Here is a 13,047-nt window from a genome sequence, read left to right as displayed (position 1 = left end):
GTAGTCCTGTCGATGAGTAGTAGCCGGGTGTTTGACCAACAGCAGGAGGCAAGGAGATTGAGAGCTGGGCCGAGCTGCGTAGGCTGGGTCACTCCTGGGCTGGTCGGAGGTGATGGTGGCTACTGAAGGTAGAGACAGAGAGATGAAGGCAATAGTGGAACAGATAGGCGACTGAGCATTGACCTGCCTGGGAGGGGAGAGTGGAGCCACGGTCCGGAGGAACAGTCCATGGGGGGAACACAAAACAGTAGCTGGCTAGGGGATAAATACATACAAAACAACGAAAGAGCACGGAGAAAAAATGGCCTAGAGACTAGAACGAACTGGCAAGTGACTGAGGAGTGAAACTGGGTAATATAGTGAGCAACCTAATCAAGTGCTGCTGGTGATAAAGGAGTGAGGAACAGGTGAACGTGATTAGTGTAAATGGGCAAGAGACAGTAGGAAAGGAGAGGGAGGCCAGAGCAGCTGAGCAAACGTGACAGACTCATGCAAAACAAGGTACATAATGAAAAGAGCTAATTTTCTGGTGAACATGAATAGTTCAGTGACTTTCCATTGATAAAATCAGATGGAGGTGTTAGAGCAAAGGCGAGTGGGGTCACTGAAACATTGAGATTCATGGATATTAACTTCAGAATTTATGGCAATTGGGAGAGTATACCCTGATCTGGTCAAAAATCAGTGAATCTAATGGTTTTGAAAAGACCATTACAGGTAGGGCTAATGACCTACTTTAATGAGCATTGGATAATCTTTCATGGTAGAATAAACAAAACCTAAGATATAAAAATATTCCTTACTTTATGGCAAATTCCTTATCCAAAACGTAAGAGAAAAAGACAAAAATAGTGCCAAATTTGTCGGGTTTGCTCTGCTCCACCTGCCTCTCTCCCTCTCTCCCTCCTTTCTGCAGGCAATCTGTCTCAGGCGTGGCTCACACCTGTGCTGACCTACACAGCTGAGACTGCTTACCTATCAGCCACATGCTACTTAAGACTCAAGCAGAGGCTTCTCCAGTGCCAGTATGTTGTGGACTACTGCCAAAACACTTTGGCTCATAATACTGAAACCTTTCAGCTACTACAAAGACCTCTGACACCACATATCTTTGGGTCTCCTCCAGTTACCTCATCCTCGTCTCCCTGGACAGGTGTCATCCTTCTCAGGTCAGTCAGGCTGCCACCCTTCGGCTTCATTCATTCTTTGCTATCTTCCCTGTTGTTAGAACCTGCTGCCTCAGACCGCTACATTGAAGCTATTACTACATCCAAGCTACACTACGCCTCTCTTGCCTATCCTGCTGTCAAGATCTGAGACCTCAGCATTCCACACTCACCACCTCTCCTTGCTGTGAACCACCGGTGAATCTACTCCTCCTGTGTACTGACGATTCCCCGATCACTCAATCACCAGCCCCAAGATTCTGAACTATCATTATCATCTGCTGTTATTCTAAATAAACCACTTGTCTTGAACTGTGAGTCTGACTCCTGAGTCCAGCCTGTCTGCTCACTTTGTCTCTGCGAGTGAGCAATCCTAACAAAATGAGTCCACTAGTAAAGCTGCAAACCACACTACTCTGCTCCTGCAGTGAAGAAATCATTTTCACAGCACAGGTTTTGTCTTGTACTCATCTGATGGAGCTAGAGCAGTTCATATCTACAAAATATGCATGCCCTGCCTGAGCTAAAGTGTCGTGTGGTGTATAACCGAGTGAACATTTCCTTGTCATCTTGAGACATACCAGGCTTTTCTGCACTGGCTATGACAAACCCAAACCCTTGATAGTGTTAATTTAAAATCCTGGACTAATCTGAGATATTCCTGTGTGCATGGGGGAAAAAAAAAATTCTAAATGAGTAGGTCATTTCACAATTTGAAGGAACTGGCACAACTAGCTTTGTTTCCTTAGTGCTCAAGTTTCCCAAAGATTATTTGAAACTGTGCCATTGTTTCATATGAGCCTATATTTCACAGTAAATGCATGTCTGAAATAGATTATGGTGTGCAGCTGGTAAGCAGGACAGTATAGGTCCTTGTGAGGTGGTTGCCATGACCACTTCATGTCACAATGCGGGTGTTTCAAGCCTCATTTTGTGTAACCTGATGTCTTAAATTTATAATAGGCTATGTTTTCTGTCTGAAATATAGATCTATTTAGATTGAATCCCTCTGGTGTTTTGTAGCACATGCACAAATCTGACAGTCCTGCATTGCTTGTATAAAAGTATGCGGTACATTGTGTGTATTCTGGATGAGACATATCGACCTAAACCATTATCTACATTATTATCCCCAAATTACTGTGACTTTTTTTTTTTTTAAATACCTGTCTTTACTGAATCCCTTACAGATTTCAGTTCCCTACTCTTTTTTTTTTCTGTTTTAATCTTCCATTCAGCGATATGACCAGTTGCCATGGAAACTGCCTTCGCCCACTCCTTGTTGATGGAGGGTGCGGCTGCTGCAGCAATCTCTCAGTTAAGACAGTGTTGCCAGGCAACAGGTCACATGGTGTTCCCTAGCAACAACACTACTGCAGGAACCTGCCAATTCTCTTAACCTTTCTCCATCCCCCCACACCTTGGTTTTTTTCTCCACCCCCCATTTATGTCTCCTCTGCACTTCTCCAAAATTGCTTGGAATGCTACTGGGTCTCTTTTTTTTTATAGCACTCTATTATAACTGATAATATCTTTTCTCTTCTCTCCATTGCATTAGACAAATGTCTCCATCGCGCAGTGGGTCGCTTACATAAACAGTTTGAGGGTGCTGCATTTAGATGCATAACAGCATCTTGGACATCTTCACTGTGGTAACAGTTCAGCGCAGACATCATAATGTGTCACAAAAAAGGTTTCACTCCTTCAGACAGCAAAGAGGATCAACCTGCAATCCAGTACATGGCTGTGCCTTACAACTGAGCCATTATTCCATAATACAACAATGCCCTGATACAGTAGCTCTGCAGTACACTGTGCACTCAGTTTAAAGACAGTATTTGAGTTTTAACACAACCCTCCATCTGTTTTAAAAAGATAGATTTCACTGCTGTGGCACAGAGAAACCGAGAACAGCTTGTCTCTCAGACAAACTCTCAGCATTGTTTTCCACAAGTGAAACACCTTCACATATACGTTACCTGACAGACACTAAGACATAATCTGTCACTGACTTGTCAAGTGACTGACTGTGCTGCCACCCTTCCCCTCCAGTAGCTATGTTCTAATTCCTGTAGCTAGACAGAAAATCAATGAATGAATCTGGGCTGAAGGAATGGGGGAAATTACAAAGCTCCAGACAATGTCTCAAAACCTTAGTTACAAATGTATTCCAGTCGACAGACTAAAGATGCACAACATATTTCTGTGCTTCGTAACATACAGTAGTTCTCCCGGTTTTTCTTACTTAGCAGCTCTATGCTCATTAGGTTTCTGTGAATAATAAAGCACAGGTTTTCAAGGCCAGATCTATTTACACTCATGTTCTGTTGCTACACATTTTCAATGTTGCCACCCACTCATGACAATTTTTTTATTAAAACAGTTGCCTTTTATAATCTGTAGCTCTGTGTGTTCCTAGGTGCTGGAGTGGTAGAATGCAATTGTTTATTTGTGGCTTTGCATAAGGGTCCCAGGCAACTCAGCTCTCCATGAACACTGGAATTCAAGATCACGCAGTTTTTCAGTTCTGTCAAATCTCAGCTAAGCTAACCATCTCAGATGACTGACTATAAAGACCAAAAGTAGGGGGAATCATCTAGCTTGTCCCTGCCTAAAAGTTTTTTTTTTTTTAATCAGCCTGCTAAAACCTCAAGTGCTAATTTAATAACAGCACAGTATTTCATGTTTCTTTAATACATGCAAACTTAGCCCTTTGACACGTTTTTTGTGCATTAAACACCATGGGCTCTATTTTCCTGTAACATGGCACACTGCTAAACGCATATCTATCTTTCCAGGAGCAAGGTACATATGGGCATGTTCAACAATGTTTTGTGATTTTAGTAACCACAGATGCAGCACACTTCTGTGCTCAGCCAGGCCTTAGCAGGCACACTGTAACGGTCCACAGAGGCTGACCCTCAAGGTGCTTTTATCCAGTACTGACTACACTTCCACTCACCTGCAGCACTAGAAACAGTGGGCCAGTTCTGGACGAGCATCCCCTGGGCTCCCTGCATCACAGAGGCCTCCTCCATGCGAACCGAACTGAAAGACACATTCAGCAAAGTCAGAGACACAACAAAGCGATATTTACTACTAACCCTAGCTAATAATTATTTCCTCCTTAAAGAAGTTTTCAGGTGTTCCTTGACAGCCCACTACAGATATTTTCAAAACCTTGTCTGAAATGCTAATCGAACACAAAAAGGCTTACAATGTCCAAAGTATTAGCCACTGCTTAAGACCTTGAAAGCAACAGTTGCCTAGTCATACCTTCACACATTTCTTATGGTCTTGTTGCTTGTGGCAACCATTTTCCATTTTTCTTATTGTAATAACAGAATATTTCACCATCTGTGTAAAATCCTCTGCCTTAAAACAATGTGACAATCTGTGTTCTACCCTGAAAATAAAGCAACTGAACGCACTTCATCGATCAGTAAATTAATTATTTACTCCTGCACTTTTCCTGTTGTGACATGTCAAAATGCCTTTGAAAAAAAAAAACACACCTATGTTGCACTTCAGAAAACCAATACACAAAATTGTCTATGCTGTGGAAAGATGCTATGCTTTGTTAACTCGGGCAATCAAAAGCAAGTGTCTGGTTGCCTGGCGGCCATTTCTAATACGCATATGTCAAGGCCTGTTTTTGTACAGCTAATGAGAAATCTGGCTATAATGAGAGCTCCAGGGACAGGTCAAAGAATATAAATTATTGGCTAAGATAGAAGTTCGTACAGTACTTGATTACTGCTTGAAATCAGAAAACTGTGCTTTTTGTCATTTGATTCCTTTTAAAAATTGTAGAGAGAAGAAAAGCAGATGCCACTAAGTAATAAAGAAAATGGAAATGGTGTCAGCTGCAAATACAGGTATTAAATATGGTCACACACAGGATGGCATGGTGTAAGGAGATATTCACCTTAATGGAAATCCACCATTAGTGTTGTACCTTCCTGCCAATGCTTTATTCACGAACATAGTGTATGTTTTGTGAGCCACCTTCACTTTTTTGAATGTCAGCTTTCAAGTCTGGCTTTCATCTAAATGGCAATCAACATACTGTATACACAATGTTCTTTTTTTTGTGAACATACTTTGCATATTTAATTGGGAAACAGAACATGTTTAATGTTATTAATGGAATGCTGTAAGTGTTTTCAGATGAACTACATAGATTACTGTAATTATATTTCAATGTATGGTAATTCTGAGTGTAAAGGCTAGGACAGTGCTACCACACCCAGTGTGTGAAAATATTAAAAATTCACAGTACAAGCTCAAATTTGAGTTTTGCAACTTTCAGTTGTTTATTTTTTAAGCCTAGATGAGGTACTCTACTGAACTCTAGAGGAAACAAACTAAGAGATGGTAACACAGAAACAATTTCTTCTAACTTGTCTGTTAAGGTTCACTTTGTGTCTCTTACTAGAAAACCATTAACTGTAATTGCATAATTGAACACATTAATAAAAGTTGTATTTTATACTGTATATCCCTAGTAGCATACAATATTCTTAGTAATATCCTAATGAAAAAAAAACATGCTCTGCAGGTTGTTGGTTGTCTGGCAGCCTCCTAGCCAGGCTAGCTTTCAATTTCCAAATTCTCATAATGTAATAAACACTCAAAGACAAGGCAGGCATGCAGTTTCCAACCTCGGCTGAGCTCTTCCCCTTTATACAATCATAATGAATGTATAGCAGGAGCTACTCTGACCAGGGCCTCTGCAATGCAGCATATCCAGCATCTACTTTAAACTGCAACACACTTGTTATGTCGGAATAGGAACTTGAATATAAAATGACCATGTACATTCAGAGCAGTTGTGACTTCCAAGATTTATATAAGCAGAGGTGATTTTAATGTGTGAGAATATGACAAAGACGGGTCAATAATGTTGATAAGCTGTGTGCAGTGTGAGACATTGCAGCATGCATGTTAGCATTAAGTGTTAATGTGAGCTGTCTGTGTCTGTGTGTGAGACAGGCACTGCCATTTTAGAGATGACAGTGGCAAATTGCAGCAATGATTTATGTTAATGCATGTCATGTCACAGTGACTTGACAACATGATACACATTATGATACCCTCCGCACCATAGAAATTAACACTAATATCCAATTAAATCAAACTTAGACAGCGCAGAAGACTTCACAACCAAGCAGGAAGCATTATTAGCATGAAACTATGAAAAATCTGTACAAAGTGTAGACATGTGGAGGGAAAACTCATGACTCCCTGATGTACCTGCATATCAAATTAGCAAAACACTGTGTCACTGTGCAAAACAAACAAACTAAACATAACATTATTACAGTTGTGATTGTATCTTTTCAGCATGCTTGGATTTGCAGAAGGTAGCTAATGAGAACGTTTATGTTTTACATATATAGTACATCACTGCTCAGTAGTTGAGAATATACACATGAACAAGCAAACAAAAAACTCATCCATGTACTGTATAAAATCATACCTCACTGCTACTAATGCAGCCTGGTTTCAGTGTAATATTTGGTAGATATTGTGCATCTCATCTTTGGACTTAGAATTAGACTGCAATTAGAATTGTGTCATGTAATAAGGCCTTACAAAACAACAGCTGGAAAACAGAGTCTATTCAAATATACCCAGTGAGTCAGTAAGTATGACGGGGTCTAGAAAGTCCTCTACTGTCTGTATTCACAATGTCTCCTCTCATCTATAGACAAAAATACATAAATGCACACAGAAAGGCACATGTGTGCATGGAGGGCAGCTGCACATACAGACACTGATGCATGTGTGCACCTGATAATCTGGGAAAGGTCACACTCAGCTCATTTGTCCTTTATGCTTCCTGATAAAAGACTGTAACTGAGGTAAGCAGCACTCAGAATGTACTGTAGATGACCTATATAGTATTACGCTGTAGAGGAGCAGTGCTCTGCATCCAGTGATGGGAGCTGCTTGTCCCTAAAGAAGAGGATGGAGATCAGGTTTGAACAGATGCTGAGGGGCCATTAGCTGTCATTTTACATAATGACGGATACTAATCTGAAGTGTTATGTTGAAGAGTCTTTTTGTTTTTGTATGTGTCAGTGGTAAAAAGCATCATGTAGGGTTAGTGTAGTGGTGGCACACACTACATGTAGACGGTATGCTGAGAAAAATGAATCAGTGTAAGTTTTTCCAGATGATCAAAGATGAAAAAGAGTTAAAGAAGGAACATGCTTACCTCTGCACCCCTGCCCTCAAAGATGCAGAATATCGCCAGTCAGCATTCTGGGCTTTTGGCTGAGCGAGCAAGCAAGCAAGAGAGAGACAGAGAGAGAGAGAAAGATAGGAGGAAGAGAGTGAATTTAGCTTGATCTCATACAGTGCAGAGCCATAGTCTCATCAATTAATCATGATACACATCCCATCTCTGGATGTGGTAGGAACACTGCAGTCATATCTCCCATTGCAGACACACAAACACACACACACACACGCACACACACACACACACACACACACACACACACACACACAGACATATTACTATCTACACAAGGACGTTAACAAGGGCAGTGACTGAAACCCATATCAATGAGTTTTTGGACAATCTCTCACTCCGTGGCTCTATAAATGTGAGAGCAGGGAGGTTGATGCCCTTTTCTTGAGTGCTGGGGTGTTTGTACAGTCTGATGTGTAACCAGAGGAAATCTGTCTTCTCCTGATGAACCTGGACTTAGTGCTTGAAATTGTCAGCATCCCTCTAGTAAACACATGTGATCTGTGTTATATCAGTGTAAAGAGCAATCATATACAAATACTGTATCATAAATGTGTAGATTTTATTATAAGACCATATACATACTCAGTTATCACAGTCTTGTATTAACTGATTTCACCTCCCTTTCTTTTCCTATTTATCAATTTACTTGATTCTGTTTCTGAAGATTGAGCATGGCATCCAAAACCTGGTTATAATTACACTGAAACATCACTACTTTGTTTGAATTAAAATGGACTATCTGCCAAAAAGACTTGTTGTTGTTAAATACGGTGAATGTTAAATTTATGTTAAATTACCCTGCACTGGTTGTAATAGTGTTGAGTGATTTATAGTTTTTAGAATGGGGATTTTCAACATGTGGAGGCTTCCTATCCATTTACCCTTGATAATAGCCAAAATTTGCTGATAACTGTTTTCAAGTTCAAAAACCATATGACTCTCATAAAGGGGAAAGCCATATTTAACGAGCCTATCTTTTATGCCCATTAATTACTGTAGGCCTGACCCTTTCTTAATTATTCTCTACATGGATAGGTACTGTGCACATGCACTGCATGAAATTACCGTGAACACTGTACAACAACTAAATCATGTGGGTTGCAGCTGTAGATCTCAACACTGAAAAAGAAACTGAGTTTAAGCCATAGACTTGCTCAGGCAACAGCAAGCGTCCCAGATGAAGATGACACTTTATGTTGCTCATTTGAATTCAGAGGGGGAGAATTTTCTGCTGTAGTTCCAACCTCTTTCACTAAATCTAATTTGCAAAGCTGGGGAACAGAGGCTGGAGGTAAATTTAATTTACACTGCTGTACCTGTCCTGGTTAAGAGTTTCTCCTTGTACAACTCAAGTGCCAGAACTGGCACCTGATAATTAGGATGATGCATCCAGAGGTAAACTCCTCACCTTAGGAGCCTTTGTAGCAAAACACTGTCGCAATGCAATTACTGATACTGATACTGATATATAATACTATTCCAGTATTTTAATTGTCCTCCATCAACTAATCTCTCCTGCAACCTAGCTGGTAAATGCATTCACTGTTCCACTCATCTACAGTAGAAGTCATAACAGATTAATGGACTACTAACGGACTTACTTTCACTCACACACAGCCGCCCACACACACACACAAGTCAGCACAAGTTAAACCCACATCCAGAGAGAACGAGCAAGTAGTGAAGAGTGCATGACCTGTTGCTGGCGTAGATGTGATGACAAGCTCAAACTGAAACACAAATATCTGAATCATCAGAAATAACCCTTGAAAAGCACCAGGACTGACACTAATGCAGTGTGAGTGCTGAACTGGATTGGGCTGGGTGGCGGCACAGTGCAAGTAGGAACTGAACAAAGGGAATGAGGCCTGAAAAAATGCATTTGATTGCAAGAGGGGATCACACTTGACATAGAGGAATATGTGGCCCTGCGGCAACAAATAACAGATAAGAACGCATACTGTAACAGTAATGTTAATGAAATGGCATGTTTGGTATGTACTTAAAAAGGTCTTATATTGTTTGCAACTATGTGAAATTTCATTAAAAAACAAAGCCACTAACATGTAAACATGCTGATTCATGGCCGGGTTATGCAGACACAGGTAAACATAAAAAATAATGATGTACCTCTGGGCAGATTTGCAGTGAGGCATCAGGCATACTCAGTCTGCGTACAAATCCACTTCCACTGGTGAAGAAGCGGTCCGCACCGCTGCCCCAGGTGCCACTGATTGGACGTCCTGTGTTGTAGAACATGAAAGTGTCACTGCCAGAGGTAGCTGTCAGGCAGGTCTTGTAGCAGTAAGTCTTTGTTAGTGAGCCATTCCCACGCACTTCGATGTAATGAGGCTCCACTTTAAGGTCTCTCCGTAGCACCACATTGTTATTTGGTTGTGCCCCGGCTGCACCACTGCCTCCCCCACCAGCACTTACACTGCTGCTCCCACCATCTGGAGGGGGCTTCTGTGACACACAGCAAGGGGAGCAAGACCCAGGCTGGGTGCAGTAGGCGTGACAGCGGACAATGGCCAGCACCACCACAGTTACCAGGAAAACAAAGGTGGTGGCACTCAAAGCCACAATCAAATAGAGGGTCACATTGGAGAAAAGCAGTGTGCTGTGAGGTCGGATGATCCTCTTGGGATCAGAAACCACTTTAGGTGGAACCTCCATGACAGCCACATTGATGGTGGCGGTGGAGGAGAGAGTAGGCTGCCCATGGTCCTTCACCAAGACAGTTAGGGTAAAAGAGGTGGAGTTGTCCTCCAGGATCCTCCGAGTGGTTCTGATCTCACCGGTGTGTTCGTGGACTTTGAACAAGTCCAGGTCAGTGGCAGTCTCTAGCACATACACCAGCCAGGCATTTGGACCAGCATCTGCATCATATGCTACCACTTTGGTCACCAAGGCACCAGGCTCTGCATTTTTTTGCACAGTCTCCAGTGAGCGTGTGCCATTGCCGGGAGGACTGACTATCAGCGGTGCATGGTCATTCTGATCCATTATGTAGATGTACACAGTGGCGACGCGGCTGAGTGGAGGAATGCCCCCATCTTGGGCTTTGACCTGGAAGTGAAACTCTCTCAGTGATTCATAGTCAAAGGCTCTCAGGGCGTAAGCCTCCCCTGTATCGGCCTTCACAGACACATACGAGGTGACAGGGATGCCATGATTATTGTCATTGAGCACTGTGTAGGTGATACGTGCATTCTCTTTGATGTCCGCATCTTGAGCTTTCACAGTACACAAAGAGGCACCGGGGGCATTGTTCTCAGCTACATAGACTGTATAAGAAGTCTGCTCAAACCGTGGTGGGTTGTCATTAACATCAGCCACATCCACCTGTATGGTCTTCTGAGAGGATAGGGGAGGATTTCCTCCATCTGTGGCACTCAGAGTGACATTGTAGGCATCGGTGGTCTCGCGGTCCAGGAAGGCTGAGGTAACCAGAGTGTAGTAATTTCTGAATGACTTGATCTTGAACGGAAGGCCTGCTGGGATCTCTAAGCTCACCTGCTTGTTAGCTCCAGAGTCTCGATCAGTAACACTAATGAGAGCCACAACTGTGTCTGCACGGGCATCCTCCCTCACAGGGCTCGACAGAGATGACAGCACTATCTGAGGGACATTGTCATTCACATCCACCACCTCTACCACTACCTTACAGTGTGCTGCCACAGCTCCAGGTCCCTTATCCATTGCCTGAATGTACATCTCATAGGAGTTGGTCTCTTCATAGTCAACATTGCTCCTCACTCTTATTTCTCCTGTATTTGTGTCCATGCTGAACATCTGTCTCACTCTCTCTGGAGTGTAGCTGCTGAAAGAGTAATAAACTTCTCCATTTGTGCCCTCATCCAGATCAGTTGCATTCAGCTTAATTACCAGGGTGTCTTTGGGGGAATTTTCCAACAATTTTACCTTGTACACTGAGCTGTCAAACAAAGGAACATTGTCATTTGAGTCCAAGACACGGACATTAATTTTAGCCGTGCCTGTTTTCTCTGGTGTCCCACCATCCACAGCACTTAGAATTAATTGGTGGTAAGGCGTCTGTTCACGGTCAAGGGGCTTTTTGAGCACAAGCTCGATGTGCTTTATGTTTAGGGAGGGTTTGTTAGATACCAGCGCAAAATGGTCGTTTGTGCTAAGCTGATATATGCGAACTGAATTGGACCCAATGTCTGGGTCCTGAGCGTTTTCAATTGGGTAACGAGACCCCGGTAAAGCAGATTCTGAGATTTCTAGTTGATACTCGTCCCTGGGGAACTGCGGCGCATTATCATTGGCATCCACAATCTCCACCTCGACATGATGTACCTCAGTGGGGTTTTCGACCAACACCTCCAGATTAAGGAGGCAGGTGCTAGATAAATCGCACAGTACCTCCCTGTCGATCCTTTCATTGACAAGCAATTTCCCATTTTTGGGGTTGACAAACACATAGCGTTTACCGCTGTTGGAGGTTACCTTAATTTTTCGGGTGGCGAGCTTTCGAATATCCAGCCCCAAGTCATGCGCCAGATCACCGACCAGTGCCCCATTTTCCAGTTCCTCTGTAATAGAATACCGCAATTGTCCAAACGAAAGGCCACAAAATACGAAAAACGTCACAAAATAAAAAGGCACATTATTCCCTATCCAATTGCATATCCCCGCCACAGCCATTGCAAGCTTATAGGATCCGCAGACGGATTAAACGCAGCCTTCCGCCTTTTTAGCTTGCAGTATCTTGCATCCCAGCACCTCATTAAGGTGGGCTAATTGGTCTCCCGCTAAATGAAACAGAAGCAGCTCATCCATTCTGTTACCCGGCTGAGGTGAATCCTCTCCAGCGCACCCATATTTCCTTTGTCCGAGATGCGCCTTTTTTGTCTCCAGTGCGCGCTCCACACGGGTGTGTTTCCCAACCACTAGAGCTGTGACACCCGTCAGGACTGTGGAAATTTGTCACGGCGATACCGGAACAGCAGAGTGTACACTTCAAAATAAAATAGTAACACGGTCGGTCGTTTTCTTCATCAACTGTAGTTGTAGTACTAGTAGATTGGAAAGGTCCCTCTAGTTAATTATGTTATGCGCAAAAGTAAATGGCGGTTAGTCGTAGTTTCTCGAAGCTTCATTAAATCTTAACTTGTGTGTGTCTGTGTCATCAGGTTTTTAACTGTTTGGTCATTAGGCTATTTAGAATAAAACCCCTTATTTTAACTGCATCAATGTTGCATTTAGTTTAGTTGAAATATGCATAAACAATTGATCACGAATGTCCTGTGCATCTAAAAATGTAAATAACTCTGCATGCTTATTTAGGCTATCGAGGATTTATAGCATGTGAGTAACAGGAAACCGTGTATTCTATTGTAGCTAACTTGACCTTGGAGGCACCGTATCCCAACCCAGCGCGCACTCAGACTCCAGCTCTCTCCTCTGAGCTGTGGCGCAGCTCTCCTCCTATACCTCCCCACCCATTTCTCCCCTTCCTCCTTACTTTCCTCTCATCCCTCCATTTCCATGTCTGTGTAGGGTTTGGGAGCTAATAGACGATCAACAATTGAATGCATCGCCACAGAATGGCGACCAAAGAAAACAGCCATAAGAATAAACATGTAGCGA

At 42.6% G+C, this 13,047-nt stretch overlaps 1 protein-coding gene across 1 annotated transcript in view; it reads right to left on the bottom strand.

Annotated features, from left to right (window-relative positions):
• Positions 1-12,373, bottom strand: part of LOC109959422 (protocadherin alpha-C2-like) — a 23,640-nt gene extending 11,267 nt beyond the window's left edge. Inside the window, exons 1-3 of the mRNA XM_020598774.1 lie at positions 9,562-12,373; positions 7,390-7,448; positions 4,129-4,214 (exon numbers count right to left, since the gene is read on the bottom strand). Of these exons, the coding sequence (XP_020454430.1) occupies positions 4,129-4,214; positions 7,390-7,448; positions 9,562-12,102 (2,686 nt within the window). The 5' untranslated portion in view covers positions 12,103-12,373. The remainder of the gene's footprint in view (positions 1-4,128; positions 4,215-7,389; positions 7,449-9,561) is intronic.
• Between the last annotated feature and the right edge of the window lie 674 nt (positions 12,374-13,047).

This window comes from Monopterus albus, unplaced genomic scaffold, assembly GCF_001952655.1.
Source record: "Monopterus albus unplaced genomic scaffold, M_albus_1.0 scaffold39.1, whole genome shotgun sequence".
In the NCBI taxonomy this organism is placed as follows: domain Eukaryota; kingdom Metazoa; phylum Chordata; class Actinopteri; order Synbranchiformes; family Synbranchidae; genus Monopterus; species Monopterus albus.
Note: the sequence above shows the minus strand (reverse complement) of the source record. Positions and strands in the feature narration are given on the sequence as shown.